This window comes from Rhinatrema bivittatum, chromosome 11 (assembly GCF_901001135.1).
Source record: "Rhinatrema bivittatum chromosome 11, aRhiBiv1.1, whole genome shotgun sequence".
NCBI classification, from domain to species: Eukaryota; Metazoa; Chordata; class Amphibia; order Gymnophiona; family Rhinatrematidae; genus Rhinatrema; species Rhinatrema bivittatum.
The window spans coordinates 91492534-91512356 of record NC_042625.1 but is presented as its reverse complement, the minus strand read 5'-3'; the positions used below and the strand labels follow the sequence as shown (position 1 = coordinate 91512356).

Here is a 19823-nt window from a genome sequence, read left to right as displayed (position 1 = left end):
GACTGGAACTGGGAGCTGCAATAGAGAGAGAGAGAGAGAGTTTTCCCAGTGACACAAATGCTTTTCAAGCAAAGGCAGCTGCCACTCTCTCACCACTGCCTGCACGCCCCACGCCTTTCCTCCAGCTCTGCCGAGAGCCTCCCTTTCCAAACCAGGTACCTGTACTGATCAAAGCTGTGAGCCACAGCCCACCCATGAGGGGGTGCTTAACCTTGTCCTATCCACTCCTTGATCTCACCCTACCCTCTTTCTCCCCTTGTAGTGCACTCCGTGGGCACTCCAGGGGCAGCTGAACCCTCGTCTGTGTCTGCGAAGTTCTTTAGGATGCAGCTGCATGAAAAGCCTAATATAAATACAAATTTCACTTTCAGTACAAGGGGCATAAATCAGAAGTCCGTGAAGAAACGGTAGTAAAAACAGGACGGTGACGCTTCTGTCTCCCGTCCTCGTACACAGCAGATGTGGCTGTTAAAAATCCACTTCCCTGTATCTTCCCTTCCTTTCCTAAAAGAACATTTCTCCAAGAAGTGCCCAGGTTATGACGATTATTTACCAGAAGCACAAACAGAACCCAGGAGAAAACCCTTTGCAAATCTTCCCTGGCTTAAAAGTTTTAAAGTTTCTGAAAAAAAAAAAAATTAAAGTTTCTTTTCTAGTTCTGAGGCAGGGGAGTGACTGCAGCCTGCCCTTTTAACGCTGCTCCTTGCAAGGCGCAGGAGCCCTCTCAGCACCAGGAGAGAGGCACAGATGGTGACAATTCAAACACAATTTGCTTCCCACCTCTCCCCTGGCATGCCTTTTTTTTTTTATGTTTTGTTTTACTTCTTCATGCAGCGCGGTATCTCAGAGACCGTGCGGCTATTCCCTTTGCAAAACTGACAGCAATTCTGGTTTCTCTTGGGGGGGTTTTTTTTCCTTTCCACCACAAAGGTTGCCTGGGTCTGAATTAATTAGAACATTTAAAATCAAACACTTTATATAAACTCATTTCTAGCAGATTCTGTTAAAAAAAAAAATATCACATTTCAAACGGAGCTAGGCCAGAACTAAAAGCTAATCCAATATCTACTGATGAGGGTTTTCAACACTGTGTCAGTTTCGTTAAGCAACTGAAGAGTGGGCCAGCACTTGGCACTGGCTGGCTAAAGCTAACCCTATTTAAGATTACACATTAATATTATTCTTACACTTCCTAATAAAATGTATAAAACCCACTAAAAGGAGAAGAGAGATGGCAACAGATGCCTTAAAGGCATCTTGCTTTCGTACCTCGTAAATTATTGCATTGTTACAGAACTACGGATAGAGTAAGAATGTGCTGCTAATATGGTAAGCGCTTCTTTCCAACATCCTGAGCTTTGGAGGGCATGGGACACAAGAAAATAAATAAATGCATCAAGAAGTTTCTCCCATAGGTGCACAAAGGAACCTCAAACGTGTTCCAGCCTGTGAAAGAACGTCTTGTCAGAACATTCCACTTGGAAAAAAGACAATCGTCATCAACACCGAAACATTCTGTTCATTTCTTTAATACAATGGATTTGATCAGCGTGGATAACGTAGCAAACGATGGCAGAAAAAGACCAAACTGGCCCATCCAGTCTGTCTAGCTGTGATTCTTCTACTTTGGGTAGATTACCATACAAATTCCTACACTCAACCCAGCACCAGATCCCTCCCACCCACCCACCATGCCTTTTACCTGAACTTTTAATCCCCTTCCTACCACTGCCCTCCCGTATCAGACCCAAGCGTGCCCAGAAGTGCCAAAGTACTGGTCTCTGCTACCTCCAACACCCAGGCCCCCTTCGTATGTTATTACCAAGTTTCTAATATTCCACCCAGCGAAACCATTGTCCAAAACATCCGCTCTCCTCATGCTTACTGAAGTCTGGGTTTTAACCATGGCCACTCCATGTAGGTCACCCCCAGTGCCTTTTCTTGGCAGCCTGAGGCAGTCTTGCCACTGCTGTTTGCGTCATAACTGCTGTTCTCAAGTCCTACTGAATTATTATACAAGAACCTGACACAGGAACCTTCTAAATGAGCGTGGACATACAAGGTTTCATTGGAAATGGCCACACTTCAGAAGTTTCATACAAGCACTGACTGCTGGATCACAAGACAGATCATAAGCCTCGCAAATATGCAGCAACAAAGTCAATTTATATTTACAATACTATTACCATCTCTTCAGGAGAGAGACAAACTGATCAAGAATGACATGGTCTTCATGTCCATCCTACTAAAAGGACCCTTCAAAGGGAGAATGGTATGTATCCTCCTCAAATATTTTTATGTATGCTATTAGGAAATCTTCAGTAGCCATGATCACTCAATAAAAAGCCAAGAAAATAATTTTTCACAGTTGTGTACCTTCTTTTGCACATTTACAAGAGTGCAGAGACAGAAAAATAAAACTGGGACATTCGCAAACTATGGAAACACTAAAAAAACAAACTCAATTACGCCATGCAAATTATGATGTTATGCGGGGTTACTAGATGGAGAAGGCTACGCCAATCCTGGGACTTAGCCCCATTGCATTTCAGTCCAAATACTAATATGAAAAGCAGGAACTACAAACCCAGAGATGAAAGGGAACCAAACCAGGAGTGGTCTAGGCCAACCTTGGTGATAGGAAGGCACTTTTATGACAAACCCTCAGAAACACTACTACTTAACCCTTTATCCACAGACTGAATTCTATTCTGCAATGAGACTGTTAAGACGTTCTACATGTAGCTTACTCTGTCATATGTTCACAGAGCTCTCCTGTTCTGGTTTAGCTATAGGAAGCTATGCAGAATTGACAGTGTCTATTAAAGTGTAGGACTCTCATGGAAATTCTAATCTTAACAGCTGTACATGTGATGGTTACCAATTACTTTGCAGCCTGGCAGTGCAGAAGTTATTATAAATGACTGCTAAGATCACCAAATGCTTTCACATCATGATTTCTCATACATCTGGTCTTTCACAGACCATGCTGCATATAAATGCTGATCTGCTACGTTATGATCTACCATACAAAGACAAAAATCAGAACTCAGTTCAGTTAGGAGCTGTTTGTAAAACGGTCAGATTTCGTGCCCAAGGGGGTACAAGGCACTTTATGGGTAAAACAAAAAAACAGTGGCAAAATAGAATATATACACACACACACATTGCTGAAAATACAATCTACCTGGTACTGCTGCTCCATCCAGAACTGGATGGTCATCTTGCCTTATTCTGTCTTAATTCTACTCTTGTCTTGCTATGGTACAAATGTGGCTCACAGGAGATCTGTAATCACAGAACCAGATATCTACTTTTGCCTCCCTGAGACTTTGGGCTGAGTGCTGCTGAAAAGTTGGGTTGAGTTTTGGTGCAAAGATATTTTTATAGATTAGTTGCAGAGCATGACAGAAATCCAGTGGATATAAGCAATCTTAGCCATTGTTTTTCAGGAAGTGATCTTTTGACTATTGAGCATCAGGGGATGCTTCTATCACTCTGCAAAAAAGATTATTCACTGCTGCAGACAACCTCCAAAAGTGGTATAAGTGAAACACACATTGACATTTTGACTCCTCTAGGAGTAGACTAGTGATTAGAGTTCCAACTGAGAACCAGCAAAGCTTAGGGACAAGTCACTTTACTCTCTATTGCAAATTTAGAGCCTAACTTTCAAACCTATACATTGTAGAGCATGGAGATGTATACCAGTGTTTTATAAACTCTGTGGTGAGAGCTGCACAGTTTATAAGATACTGCAAATATTTCCAATGCAAGAAAACACTTACTATCTCTACCCATTTTATATACACATCCATATATGTTTTAGGCATGGAAAAAAAGTAGAACATGTATGCGTAATAACCCCAATTTATATGCGGAGGTAGGTATTTTATAAAAGTATGTGTGTATACCATTTTTCTTCAGCACACTTTAAATCAATACCTCCACCAGTTTACCCAGTCCGTCTGCAGTTCACCTACACCCTCTAGCACTTCAGGCCTTCCACCCCAAAATTGTAGACAACAGATGAGTCTAATTTCACTTGCACCAGTCAATGAGCAAGCATAAAAATGTACGAACAAGTTCGGTATTGTATGCGCATATATCACTTATAAAATAGCACTTACTACGCATGCTTCTAGGCCACACCCCAAAACACCCATAGCCCACCCCCCTTTTTCCACCATAAAAATGTGCATGCAAAATGAAAAATTCACGCATGCTCTCAACATTTATAAAATAGCACATATGCATGTACACACTACCTCCACATATATATGCTATTTCTACATGCGAAACACCTTTGATTGTGAGCCATCTGGGGACAGGGAAATGCCTATGGTACCTGAATGTTACTTGCCTTGAGCTACCAATGAAAAGGCTCGAGTAAATCTAACAAACTATCATTTTAAAATGGCAGAGGTGGCCACCTGTTTTTACAAAGGTTTATGATGATTCGTGCCCAACTTACGATTTCATGGGCGTAGATACAGTGGAGGCAGGGGGCTCAATCAGAGTCTCTCGTGCAATGCTGAACTGGCTCAGAGGGAAGATGTGCTCTGCTCTCTCAGACACCCAACCACTGCATTAATAAATCCTTCCCAGCATTAAATATCTTGGGGTTTTGTGTGCTTCTGGACCTCATCCACAAGGGGAAAATAAATCTGTAACCCCCTTCACTAGTTAGGTATAATCAAGATCCAGCCCGCCTTTCAAATTATACTGTTCTCATGCCAGAATAAAACTCTATAAATGCATATGTGAATCATACAAATGTTTAAATTGTGAAATAAATATTTCCCATACAATACGACTCCATGCTGTTTCCAACAATTGGTCTGGATGACGAGTGAAAAAGTGCGACAAAGACTCCATTGTGAGGACTTGCTTCAGGGACAAAAGACCCAGTAGTCCATACACCAACTGCCACTGGCTTTGCACTTCTGTGTGACTGGCGGTGCCAGGTCTGGACGGCCGTGCACAGCGTGTGGCCATGTGCAGTCACTACGATTTGTTAATCGTTGAAGATTCCAGGTATCGTGGTCTAAATTAAACTCCTCAGTAGCATTTTAGCAGCAGAAATTGCTCAGTAATCGCCAGCTACAGTTTCAGACCTTGAGGCAGGATTTTATAGTTCTTATGACCTGTGTGTGTGTTTGTGATTAAATGCACCTACAGCAGAGGATAATTCCAGAAGACTCTGATTTAATTAACTTTGGGATCTATATACTAAGCATTTTTCCTATACGCACAAAATGGAAAAAAAAACCAAAACCTTTTAGTGCATCAGGCCCTTTGTCTGCCACCAGGAAGTGGCCATCTTCAGCATATAGAGAATTTTGAAGGCAAAGAATAGGATGGGGGGATGGGGAATGGGCTGGACTAGACTAGGCAGCCCTATGATTAATGCACTTCTTCTTTCAGCTAGGAACAGTCAGGTTCAAGTCTATCTCCGATTACAAATTATATGTGATTGGCAGTCTCCATAGACTTCCTACCAACTGGTATATATTACGGCAGGGCTGCCATGGACCGTACACCCTACAATATAAAGCTGTTGTGCAGTATGGACCTAATCGGGGAACTTCTGTAGGAACCCAGGCCCAACTTTAAGGGCTAAAAGGCAGATACGGAACTTTCTAAAAATGTTCCTGTCATTTGCTGACAGAGATATGCACAGTATGCTTGAAATCTGTAGGCATTTCTATTTTTTTCTTTTTTTAAGTCAGAAAGTTCCTTCAGAATGGTGTCAAGATAAATCATCATTTCTGGGTGTTTGGGCTAGAAGAATGCCATCTGCTTATCTGGACCGACTGTTACATATCTGTGAAAAGTCAGAGGTGGGTAATACCCACACAAACAAAAAGAAAATTCAACACTGTATACCCTGAATCATCTACTCCAACACACACACACACACACACACTACATTTGTTCACAGCCAGCTTAGAATTGTGTGGTCACACTTGCCTGACACTCTTCTAAGTGTGTGTGTGCGCGCGCCATGAAGATGTGGAAAAACTTACAGTCTGCAGGAGGGGGGGGAGGACACTGTTCCCGGTTTCAGCACAATGCATATTAAATGCATTAGAGAGGAAAGGAGATCAAGACAGCCACCTACAGGCATTGGGGCTCACCTAGAAGTCATAAATAAAGCAACAGAGAGTCCAAAAGCTTGGTGGATTTAGAGAATAAATCAATACGACAAAGAAAACCACCAGAAAATTTAAAAAAGACAACAGCTTTTAAAAATAATGAGAAATCTAGTGCTGCGGCTATTTAAAAAAAAAAAAAATGAAATAATGTGTAGTGGAGCTACCCAGGACCAGCTGGGTTTATCATTTAGCAGCACAGGACCTGAATAACACCATGGGCTGTCCATGGAGAAATATCCCTTCAAGCATTGAAATTGCTTGTTGCAATTACTTAAACAGTGGGACTTAGGGTTCCCCAATGGGGTTAAAGAACTTTTGACTCCAGGGGTAATAAATTCCATTTCTGGTTAATATATTTTAGACAGAATCAAAACTCTTTGTTCTGGTGCCAAAGCTAGGGTGAGCACTTGGCTGGCTCCAAGGCGTAAGAACCAGGCTGAATCAGTACTGTTGCAAAGCTTTCTGGAAGTTTCTGAAAAGGTGGAAGTTCCCCCTCCATCTACACACACACACTTTGCCATCAATAAAACTGGAGTTAAAACCACCCAGGACTGATTCACTTGTTGTTCATTACTGACCATTGCCAAAAAATAAAAGTCTCTGGGCCCAGCAGGAGGTGCAGTTAATGACTGGAGAGTTTCCAGCTTTCAAAGTTGTAAGATATTTAAAGGGAAGCATTTTAACCTCGCTATGGTGACTGGCTCCGGATCATAAGAAGAGATAAGTGGACCTTGGCTTCCTATTTCCTGAGTCCAGTTTTTTTTATACTGACAGGCATCACTGGAAGCTGTAGTTGAAAATCCAGCATGGCCTCCCCTGCTCTTCCATCAGAGCCTTCCACTAGATTGTAAGCGCCACAGCGCAGCGACTCTATCTGTATAGTGCTGCCTAAGTCCAGTAGTGTTACAGAAGGGATAAGCTGTAGTAGCAGCAGAAATACACTGCAGCAAGAAGAGACATTTACTTTTGAGGGGCAGAGCTGAAAATGGATAAAAACGTTATCCAAACTATATTGACAACTTTCTTCCCTGGTAGGGGAACAGTCAGCAGCTCTGGATCAAAGCCAGAGAGATGTTGTCAATTTCTTATCAAGGGGGCTCACGCTTATAAATACTTCTAATATAGCTTGAATCGGTTTAGCTCATACTGTAAAGTTAACAACCTGCAGCCTCCAGCACAATCACTTGTCAAAGCACCACTACCACCACCACCACTTAAGGCAAGGCATCATTTTATTCAGTGATGATCAGATCATATTAAAAGTTTGATTTTTCTCCTCTTTCTGCTTCAGCGACTAACAAGTTCTCTAATCTTAAAATGATTTTGAACCCTCTTACAGATCATCACTTGTCTATATTTCCTGCCAATGTATTCTTACATTTAAGTAGAATCCATGGGGAAAATTTAACATGAACAGGTGATAAAAGATTCTACTGCCAGTAATCATGGAGGTTTCCAGCTGCCAGGAGTAAGCATAGCCTTAAAGATCAATAATGCGGATTAACCCATTCATAGTACTCTTTCAGCACCTTATCACTTAGTCACACAGCAATCCATCATCAGAGCTACTACAAGATCCAGCTTCTGGAGACAGATTTGGCTTTTTGATGCATTTTGATACCCACACTGCTGATTCCAGCTGGAATAAGCAGGGACTACAACTCCCACAATGCCACTGGAATATGGCTTCCAAAACTGGAATAGTGAAATCGGGTGCATTGCAGTTGTGAAGGATTGTAAATTAAATCTGCCCGTCATTAACTTTGATCAAGCTTTAAAAATGAAAAAAAAAACACAAATTATTTCTGTATTTGAAAAGATTTTCAAGAAAAACAACAGGTAATTGGATCATCTCATTCTTAACTGACAGTGGATAGCAGTTTGCTCGTCTGGCACATACGCTTCCAGCACAGCAGACAATGGGTCTGATTCAAAAAGTACTTTTTCACAATCTGTTGCCTATGAGAACAAATGTATTGAATAAGGCCTTTTGAGTTTGTATAACACCTTAATTGAACTGCTGAACAAAAAGTAGTTAAACCAGAACAAGAGAAAATTCATTTCTTTATAAATAAATTCCCTTAGAATTACCAGGTTAAATACAGCTAATGCTTATTGTATTGCCAGCTGGATGCCACAATGCTGGAAACTGCTTTTGGAGGTGGCCAGGAACCAATTATACCTATATGCAATTTGTGATACAGTGCCCTAGTTAAATGCCAAAATAATAATGAGAGTTAGTGGGGAAAGGAGGACACGTCAAAGCGAAAGGGAACGTGTGATTTTGGACTTCAAGGTCACTTGAGTTCTCAGGGGAAGGTTCCCCCCAGGTGGCTCTTGAGATGCATTTGCCACAAGACCGATGGAGAGGAGGCTAATAATGAAAGAGGAGGCCCGCCGCACCGCATGCGTTTGGACTGGGAAGAGTTGCTCCCTTCTTGGATGCATGATGCTGTATTTTGGGCATGAAACTGTGGGAAGAGAGTCTCTCCAATTTGCATTTGCAGAACGCCTGCAGCACTCTTCCTGCACAGACACCTCTCAGCTAGACGGATGTCACTCTGTAAACAGTTATGTTCCCCAATTAGAAAGAGGAAGCCGAGCTGTTTATTCCTCTTCTCTCCCCCCCTTATGTGAAATAATGCTCAGCTGACTGACAGGAATGCAGGTTGGAGCACTGCTTCATTTACACAGAGCAAACAAAGACCCTCCTTCCAAAATATGCCAGCATGTCTCCCCTCTTCCTCAATTAATTTCTAACCCTAATTAAAAAAAACCAAAGAATCAAACTGTGTGTCCAGATTATTTATAAATGTATCTGCTGGGTTTTATCATCAGCTAAAGCCTTCCTTTAAATGATATATATATATACTGTAAGTCCATCCTTTAACTGATATATACTGTAAGTCCATCCTTTAAATGATATATATATATATATACTGTAAGTCCATCCTTTAACTGATATATATATACTGTAAGTCCATCCTTTAACTGATATATACTGTAAGTCCATCCTTTAAATATATATATATATACTGTAAGTCCATCCTTTAACTGATATATATACTGTAAGTCCATCCTTTAAATGATATATATATATACTGTAAGTCCATCCTTTAACTGATATATATATACTGTAAGTCCATCCTTTAACTGATATATACTGTAAGTCCATCCTTTAAATATATATATATACTGTAAGTCCATCCTTTAACTGATATATATACTGTAAGTCCATCCTTTAAATGATATATACTGTAAGTCCATCCTTTAAATGATATATATATACTGGAAGTCCATCTCTCTTTGCACCGTTGCGATGACTGATAACCCGTCTTGTATCTGCACAGACTCCTATGTACCAGCACATTTTATGGAGGTGGGGGGGGGGGGGGGAAGAAGGGAAGGGAATATTTTGGTTGACCCCTTTCATCCGCTTTCCTCTTGTATTGCCACCTCTGCTCAGTCTTCCTTCTCTTGAGGAAACCACCTCGAGAATTTGGGTCTGTAAGAGAATACAGAGGAGACGGGTGCCCGCCCCATGGCGGTGGCAGGGTACAGGATTAGTTCAATAGAGCCCTATACCATAAATAGCGATTCATCGGGCGCCAGATTCATAGTGATCCCCCCGATCCCCTGCCATCTCAGAGAATGGGACTGCATTGGAAGGGGTTGGGGAGAGGGTCAAAAGCCTCAGAGGGGGAGAACAGGACATCTAAAATTGCTTGATTAATCTCTTCAGACAGCTGGACCTATGGAGCTTGCATGACTAATAATATATATATATATAATAAAAAATCACACACACCTTTTTTTTCCTCCCACTTGATTATTTTGGCCCAGCAAGTTCCTCCTGCTTCTTTGGGATTTCAGCTTAATCAGAACTGGCCCCCATTAGCCCCCCCCCCCCCCCCCCCTGCAGTGAGTGCCACAGAGCACAGCTCGCTCCTGACCCTGGTGCGCAGGCTTCCCGCGTACATTAGGTGTCACTGCTGTGGAGGCAGCGTTCAGCGCCTCCCTGTGCCTGGGCTGGGAGCTGAACCCTGAGCTCCAGCACAGCACTCTCACTGAGCCTCTGCTACTGCCATTAAGGAAGGTTAGTGCAAATGTACCAATCTTCTTAGTTAGCATCTGACATTACAGATAAATAAAAACAAAAAGATTAATATCTTAAAATTACCTACAGAACCTGAGGCCTGGAGAATGTCACTTTTTGGAAGTTTCGAATAAAGACTTTGCTTTATTAGAATTAGACCCAGATTCCTTAACAAATCTAGCCTCCCATTCCTAACCTTCCCGAAGCTGTCAGCAAATGTTAAGTTTGGGTCACTCCTTTCCACCTCCACTAAGTGCAGCCAGCATTGGTTTGGCAAGGCTGCAAACATTACTTTTCACAATGAGTATCCATCCGTGTACAGAATCAATTTCATTTAAATAGTGAGCAGGCTAATTTGAGTACTTTGGATATGCAGAGAGCTACCCGTTTACTCTCTTCTAGGACTAGAACTGGTCAGTCCTGGCCTACAATAAAATGGTTAACTCAACTTTTCCTTTGAGCCACACCAGTCTATCCCAACTAATTCTGCTCCACTATTATTCAGTTCCATTATTTAAAAAAATACCAATAAGAATGACCAAACTATTTTCATTTGATTCAGTGCATCATAAATAACCTACTTCTCTTCTCTAGATTTCTAAGTGGGATCTAGAACATATTTCATGCCATCTCTTTCCTTTCTGGCATTTCTGGTGAATGAAAGCTACAGGCCATACTCTGGCATGAAGGAGGCTTTTGAATTAAGCCTAGAAATGCTTTCAGATGTCTTCTCTTCCAGTGCTCCTCTCATGGTGACCCCTCTCTTAATTTCACGCAGGTTTCAGACGAACTGCGTTAACTACAATAAGAAAACACCTCCTCCTAAACCCTATTAGGATGAAAGCGGGGAATTTTATTATTCATTTTTAATAGGCAGAAGCTAAAACTCCCTCAGGAAGTGTCAAAGGTAGGGATTCTTTTTTTCTTCTAATGTAGACGACTCTGAACGGTTGCTACAAAGTCATGGCGATAGTAGACAGGTTGAGAAAGAGAAATGTTTTATATTAGGAGGGTGGGGGGGGGGGGGGGGAACAGGCTGTCAATTTTTACCACAAAAATTAATATTTCTTAAATAGATGCATCTGGCCCTTCCCCCAGTCTGATTAATTTGTAACTCAGCATGCCAGTGCAAAAGACATATTACTGTGTGAATCCTCTGCCTGAGAATACGAAGCATTTGGGTCGGGGCATTATATCACAGTAATAGCCTGTAAAAAATTTATATTATACTACCCAACGATAACTAAAGTGAATGCTTCCCTCCAGAATTTTCTATTTTATAACTGTAATATCAGCCCTAGATGAAGGATGCACTCATTTAACCAGAGCCAGCATCAAACCCACCATTCACAAAGGCATCTATTCCAAAAAAAATTCAGGTGTGCAAAAAAATCATGACCAGGATTCAATCTGCACAAGACAGAGGCAAAAGTCCACCAACTTGTCTGTCGTCGGAGGGATGGGTTTGTGCCATGAGGAGAGACACACACACTGCAGGCCAAATCTCTCCAGCTGCTGAGAAAATTTACCACTGGGGAATTTTGCAGAATTGTGGTGGATGCTTCTACCAAAGTTCAACGGGCAAAGGATACGATGTAGACCAAGCCTAACAAAATATCAGCCAGAGTGGTGGTGGCAGCTTCGAAACCGGGCAGCCCTGAACTCCACTTGCTCTCCAAAGTCCCAGCACACAGACCAGCAAATCTTTAATGCCATAAAGACCCAATTTAAAGGCGTCCCCTTACCGTTTGGCTCTCTGCTCTCAGCCTTCAGGGGGCAGTCACCCCGATTTGTCTTTACAGTTCTATTTCTTGATTAGAAATAGCTAAGCTTAATGGCCTGGGACTTTGATAGCCTACTGGACCAGGGAGCTTTTATTTTCAGAAGGCTTTGGTTCTTTTGGGGCCTTACATTTAAAGCAGGGGCTGCTTGTAAGGCAGCAGTTTACAGCCCATAGGAAGGGACCCAAATCTGGCACCAGGTGACTTGCAGGCAGTTCACAAGACAGAGCCCACACAGAGGAGGCGACAATATCTTAAGAGGTTTACAAGCTGTGAAGCTGGAGCAATGCAATTGTGTAATGCTGAGTCTCCCAATTAAAAGGTCGATACAGTAAAGTGCGCTCTGTCGGAGCGCACTGTCAGCCTGCTCTGGACGCGTGTTTTCCCTTACCCCTTATTCAGTAAGGGGAGGAAAACACGCGGCCCACCCGCGGCACCTAATAGCGCCCTCAACATGCAAATGCATGTTGATGGTCCTATTAGGTATGCGCGCGCGATTCAGTAAGTAAAATGTGCAGCCAAGCCGCACATTTTACTCTAAGAAATTAGCGCCGACCCAAAGGTCGGCGCTAATTTCTTCCGGCGCCAGGAAAGTGCACAGAAAAGCAGTAAAAACTGCTTTTCTGTGCACCCTCCGACTTAATATCATAGCGATATTAAGTCGGAGGTCCCCAAAAGTAAAAAAAATAAATAAATAAATTTGAATTCGGCCCGCGGCTGTCGGGCCGAAAACTGGACGCTCAATTTTGCCGGCGTCCGGTTTCCAAGCCCGTGGCTGTCAGCGGGCTCGAGAACCGACGCCGGCAAAATTGAGCGTCGGCTGTCAAACCCGCTGACAGCCGCCGCTCCTGACAAAAAGGAGGCGCTAGGGACGCGCTAGTGTCCCTAGCGCCTCCTTTTCCCCGTTTTTCCCGCGTCACCTCATTTAAATACTGAATCGCCCGCACCGGCGAGGGGCCGGTGCGCGCGCCGGGAGAGCGGGCGTTCGTCCGCTCTCCCGCAGTCTTACAGTATCGACCTGTTAGTTGTTGAGAAAGTTTCCAGCATTGCAAGGCAGAAGTAATACAGAAGCCACAGTTTAAATTAAATTGAGTATTAGAAGTTGGGTTTTTTTTCAACTTAGAACGGTGTAGTGGGTCAGTGTTTCCCAACACGCTCCTGAGGCACAGCTAACCAGTCAAGTTTTCAGGATATCTATAATGAATATTCATGCAAGATTTGTATACTCTGGAGACCCAGGCTGTGCAAATCTCTCTCATGCATATTCATTGTGGCTGGCTAGATGTGCTTCCAAGCGAGGGGAGGGAAACACTGGTTTTGGTGGAGTGCCTATGTAGCTCCATGTAAAGGGGGACAATCCGAGTCAGTCCTGGTTTTACCCTATTGCACCTAGAGAGATGTAGTTTTGCTTTTCTTATGAACCTGACTACGGAAAATCAGAACTCCATTGCCCTGCATGCAATGGGCTAAAACCAGGACTTGTTCAGCTTGTGGCCCTGGACATGGAGCAAGGTGGTCACTTAATCTTAGGGCTTCTTAAGTGTTCAGTTATGGCTAATGAAGCTCAAAAGTATCACCCCCCCCCCCGGAATGACTCATAGTGCTACACAGTGGGAGCCCTGGAATAATCCCTAGTCACTGGCATCGCCAAAAGTGGTCACCCTGCCTCTTAGAATCTTCAAAGCAGATCAATCATTGCTTTTACTCATGCATGAGTGCATTTGTAATTTTGCTATGCCACTAAACACTTGTATCGTATTTCTCCAGTCCTATCCATTTAATAGGGTTAACTTTTCCATGCTGAGATCAATACTGTCATAACTATTGAAAAATGAAATTATAGTTACTTTATTTACATTTTTTTTAAGTGCCATGAGAATGAGTCTCATCCAGCACCTAATCAATGTTATAGACTGAAAATATGCCACTCTGTAGGACGCTACCAAAAGATTAATGTACATTTTTTTTTGTACAAGAAATTAGTAGCTTAATGAAGTGGATAAAAACGCTGTCAAAATTTTTATTGGATCTAAATTGCATGGTAGTGGAGTAAGTGCCTACCACATAATGACATAATGACTCATGACTGGAGCTGGGAGGCTAATTTGCCCTTAACTGACACAAAACCAGGGAATTAACATCACAGTAGTTGCAAGCTAGCGTAAAAGGCATTATTTCATTGTAGAGCAGAGAATTTTAACAAAACTGTGTTAACTGTAAAAATATTGATCTGTTTTGCAAAATGATAAAACTGGAATTTAAAGGGGAAAAAAATTGCACACCTTAAAAATTAGTGCTGCGGTGATGGTGCTGGCTTCCAGACTACATCCACAGGACGTTTTCAGCACGGAAAGGTTGGAGGCGAGTCGGACCTACATTTCTCACAGGGGTCTCCAACCCCACCTCAAGCCCAGGTCATGAACCTTACCGTCACAGAGGTGGAAAGTGGCACCCGCTGGGCAGCTTTGAAATTCTCCAATTAAAAAAAAAAAAAAAAAGTTATCAAGTTTCCAGGAGTTTCAGCTTAGGCCTCTTTATACCCCAATAATGGAAATATCAACAGCAGAGCAGAGTTTACCCTGGGGCCAATTCCTGCCCTCTATATACTAGCTGCTCTTTTCTGCTTGCTTACGTAGAAGAAACTGGGTCTTGAGTTCTTGAATAACCTTTACAAATAACTGTACCATGGAATCAGTACAAGCAGGCCCTGTGCATTAATAATATTGCTTTGCCAGAGACACGGCTGTTGTTGTCACTTTCGCATATCATTAACCTCGTTCAGAATTCTCCTTTAAGATAACAGCAAAAACCCAGGGCCTTCTGCATTCAAATCTTACATAGCAAACCCGCATAGGGGTTTTCAGAACTCGATTAGGGTTTGGGTTTTGTTTTTTTTTTTAAAACAGATTTTTGTCTAGAATTTAAAGGTGAAAAGGTAATGCACTGCTCAGTTAAAAACAGGCAAAATCACTGAGGGGTCCTGCAAGCAAATTTCCAAAGGAAAGCACCTTGCAAAGTTTTTATTTATTAAAATATACTGCATCTCCCCAAAATCCAGAATCAGCGTGCTGGGGGCAAAGTCCCATGCCAAAAAGCATGCACCAGGATTTCAAAGTGAAACCCCCGCACTTTCCTCGTCAGCCCCGCCCCTTTGCACTGTGACACATCTCTGGTCTTTTTACCCACGGAACTTCTTAGTTACCCAACTAAAAAAAATTTATTTATTTTTTTTTAAATTGTCCTCCTGGTGCTCCTTTCATATTGGGGAAGATTTTAAAACCTTCGTGTGTGGCCTACATTTGTGCGCCCGATTTTATAACATGCACACACAGCCACACGCTTGTTTTAAAATCAGGGGTCGGTGCTCGCAAGGGGGTGCACACTAGTGCACCTTGCACGCACCGAGCCCTCAGGGAACCCTGCTGGCTTTCCCCGTTCCCCCTCCCCACCTTCCCCTACCTGTCCCACCCCCCGTACCTTTGTCTCAGAAGTTACGCCTGCCAGAGGCACGCGATCCGCCGGCCCAGCAGCCTTGCAGAGGCTTCTGGCCGTGCCCCCGGACTGCCCCGCCCCCAGACCGCCCATTTTTTCAAGCCCAGGGACTTACACGCGTCCCGGGACTTTGCGCTCGCCGCCGGCCTTTTGAAAATAGGCCCGGCGCGCGTAGGGCTTTTAAAATCTGCCCCATTGCTTTTTATTTCATTTACAAAGACAAAAGAAACCCCCACTCCTCTGTAGCTTGATAATGGCGGAAGTGAGTAAGTCAGTCAGGGTATGGATGACTCCGGGGAGGTCATACCAATGCAATTAATGCATGATGGAGAGCGAATCTTCATCAGAGCCCCCTGCAATGTATGAACAGCTGCAGCATGGACTCAGAAGAGATTTCTGAACAGTGGACTGGGCCATGATAAAATATGGACAACCTGTACTCCTGCCCATCTCCCCCCAAAAAAAAACAAGGGCAAAGAAACAGACAAGTCAATAGTGAAAAATCTAGCTAAGGCTGCTGCTTTTAGAGGACAGTGGACACCCGTGTACAGTGCAGACAAAGCAGGGAAGAAACTTTCACCATCATCTTTTTTTTTTTTTTTAAACAAACCTGCTCCCCCAACTTCAGACACCGGGGTGCAGTACTACTACATTAGAGGCCCGATATTAAAGGGCCGCACGTGTACATTTCAGGGGCTACGCACATGGCCTGGCCTGCTGAAAGGGGTGGCCCGGGGGCGTGGTCTGCTCGGGGAGGGGCGGGCCAGAACAGCACCTTTAGCCGCTGTCACAGGGAGGCATGCTCACCGGCAGCTGGCCGGTGAGCAGAAACATTAAAATAAAAAAAATTAGGGGCTAGGTAGGGTTAAGGTTAGGGGTCAGCGAGGAGAGAGGAAAAGGCAGGAAGGGTCGAGCGCACCGGGAGGGAACTGGGGGGGGAAGGCCTACTCGCGTTGCCACGCGTGCTTTATAAAATTAAGCCCCGCTCCCTCCCCCCAAGCGCACGAGTCACGGTCCGCCCACACTTGTGCGCACGTGCACGCAGATACTGTATTTTATAACATACGGGCATCTTATAAAATCAGCGCATCCCATGTGTGCCTGCCCGGAACTGCACATGCAGCTTTGAAAATCTACCTTTAGAACAGCGTTCGCTGCAAGAGAAGCTTTTGCGTTTGGGTGTTATTTCTACTGTACTCAGAGGAGCTCAGTAAGCAAGGCTGGATGGGGTGGGAAGGTCCTGCCACTAGATGGGTGCAAAGGTTTTCCAAATTAGCTCAACCAAGTCTGTAACTTATCCTGTAGACAGGAAAAGCCCCTCCACAACAGGCTGAAAGCAGAAAGGAAAATAAAGCTGTTTTGAAATAAATTATTTATTCTGGCAGAAAGGCTCTTTGCCGGGAGCCATCTGAAGCAGTTTTGCTTGGCCTGTTCATACCCGGTGCTGTGGCATTATCAGGGCAGTGTGTGATGCAAGGGAAACCACATGGCTACAAGCTCAGTAGATTCCAAGGGGGAAGACAATTTTCAGAAGCCACTAACGCAGGCAAGGAGAGATTTACCCAGCTAAGGATTTTCAGTGGCGCTGGCGCAGCCTGCACCCCCCCCCCCCTTGTGCACGTATCTGTGGTTATGCGCATGGCCAGGCCCTTTAGAAAATGTGCACTCCTCACGCAGGGCCCGGCCGCACACATAACCGCAGGTATTTGCCCGCGTGGCCCTTTGAAAATTGACCCGCAAGTGTACATGCTGAGGAGCAACAATGTGTGCACTTTTAGCCAGGGAAGAAGGGGGCAGCCCCGGGTATGGGTTTAGGGGAGGGAAATAACAGACAGATCATATTTTCAAGGGAAAAAGTATCCACAGAAAGAGCAGATGCAAATCTCTGCAGGTACTTTTTCCTGGGGCAAGTCTTCAACAGGGAAAGTATTTTGGATTATCATCCCTTTGAACATTTATGCAAAGCCCACTGGTAAAAAGTACCCAAACACTTTGCATGAATACGTTTAGTTTTAAGGATTGCCCCCTTATCAGCTCCTGGAGTCAGTAAATACATCGCATACAAAAACAATCCTGAAAAAAAGTCAAATTGCCTCATCAAATTGGCCTAGTGGCCTTTTTTTTTTTTTTCTTTTGCATCAGCCTTGCTCGTCTTAACTCAACACCAGAGGACAAGCAACTTGCTTAAGGCCACAAAATAGAAATTCATCTTTGGGGAGGCTCTGTATGAGTGTCACCTTCTTGCCAGTGTAACTCTTTCTATTTTCATCTAGTCCTGGATTTCCCCCTAGCACCCCCACAAAAAAAAAAAAAAATTAAAAGCAAAGTAAATGAAAAAACAGTTCCCATGTGACCTGCCTCTTCCAAGTCTCCCCACAGACTGGCATCCTCCTTTCACTTTTCCAAGACTGCTCAGATGACTGGCAGTAGCGGCTACAGATGAAGTAGTGCTTAACCAGAACCCACATGTACCATAATATGCTACAATACTGCCATCTGGTTGAAAAAACAATGAAATACAATAAAAGCCTACATATAAAGAGAAGAGCAGAACAATAAAGCAATCTTGCGTTTGGAGGGCCTGTCCTACCTTTTTTATTAAAACGATGACTGTTTTTTTTCTGCAGGACAGATGAATAAAACACACACACACACACACACCTCTCCGCAGGCTTCATTTCTCACTATGCACGTACCACGCACACAGCAGCCTGGCACCGTCGGCAGTAACGTTTATAAAAGGGAAATCTTCGACATCTGTTGTAGGAGTTAAGTTTAACCACATCAGCCTCTCATTTTAGATTCAGATTTAAACGAACAAGGTAGGGCCCCTTTTATAATGTCACTTCTGGCTGGACAAAGACACGAGTCTCTGGGCTCACTCCTACAATGGTGCCTGATGTGTGCTTTTTAACCAGATGGCATAATAAAGAATGATCTAACAAAGTTTAACAAAAAAAAAAAACAACACACAACGACGTCTTACCCTCTTCCAAGTAGTCCAATGGAAAAGAAACCTGGGAGGAAGTGGAAAAGTGGTCAATTTCGCAGGCCAAAAGGAAGTATGCAAGGGTGGGGTGGGATGGGGAGAGAGAGTCTTTCTGAAGTCAGAGAGAATAAACCTTCCCACGGTCATTAAAACTAGGGGTTAGTTAACCAGAGTATTTTTCTTTCAAGAGCAAGTTAGCTTAGTTAAACCAAAATACTTCTTGGAAGAAAAAAAAAACATAGCACTATGCAGCCTAAGAAGGAGAAAAGAACTTAAAAGAAAAAAAAACCAAAACCCCATTCTCCAGCTATGGAGGCTTTGTTCTTGATTCAGCACATCTGGCTGCCTCCTTAAGCTCCCAGCCAATTCCTCAGGCTGCTACCGTGAATGCACACAGCAGACACATTCAGCGCGAAACTGGATCATCCATGGAAAGGGGAGAGAGAGAGATCATAATACATTACAAGCCCCAAATTATGGAGAGTATAAGCTTAGTTATTTTATATACACACACTCAGGGAGCCCTGGAAATTAGGGAAGTGCTTCAACCAGGGAAGTTCATCTGTTCCTTTAAATAGCTTCCAACCTAGTACCATTTGGGTTTTTACACCTAAATTTCTTGTTCAAAATCAGGTTCAGCATGAAATTAAGGGTCCCCGCTGTTCACAAATCATTTTTCATATATTAAATACCGGTAGTTAGAGGTAAATATTCAAAGCCATTTAGACAGATACATTTCCCTTGCTTATCCAGCTAAAAGTTAGCAATGCTAGAAGAGCGACACTGAAGCATAGGATCTCAGAATATTTCCCGTAGCCACTGCAGAAGCGTCAGGCCCGGGTCAGGCGGAAGAACTTTCAGTCAGAAGGTAGCAGGAAGGTAAGGATTGGAAGAAGGAGGACCCCGATGGCAACTTCTGTTTGACAGAAACTTGCTTGACCTGGGAGCGGCAAGCCCTTTTTTTTTTTTTTTTTTTTTTTTAAGTTCATCAAGATTGTTTGTTGGTATGAAAGGGGGGTGGGTAGGCTGCAGGCTTGACCCACACAAGCCCAATCATTTGGCATGAGGGGGCCTCTAACAGGATACTAGGCCCACAATCTTGCGGGGGTTTGTTTTTTTTTTTTTAAATGCTGCAACTTGGCACTTAACCGGTTACATCTAAAATTATCCAGCTAATTGCAGCTGAATAACTTTACACACAACTGGCAACATTCAAAAAAATATCTGTTTATGTTTCAAGTTAAAAAAATATAAGCCCAAATACTCAGTAATCTGAGGAAATCACATCAATTCCAAAAAATAAACTA

The 19823-nt window shown here is 43.2% G+C and overlaps 1 protein-coding gene across 1 annotated transcript in view; it reads right to left on the bottom strand.

Annotated features, from left to right (window-relative positions):
• The window catches only part of RRAGC (Ras related GTP binding C), a 144511-nt gene that overhangs the window by 94062 nt on the left and 30626 nt on the right, over positions 1-19823 (bottom strand). Inside the window, exon 7 of the mRNA XM_029571015.1 lies at positions 18514-18544. Coding sequence (XP_029426875.1) covers positions 18514-18544 — 31 coding nt within the window. The remainder of the gene's footprint in view (positions 1-18513; positions 18545-19823) is intronic.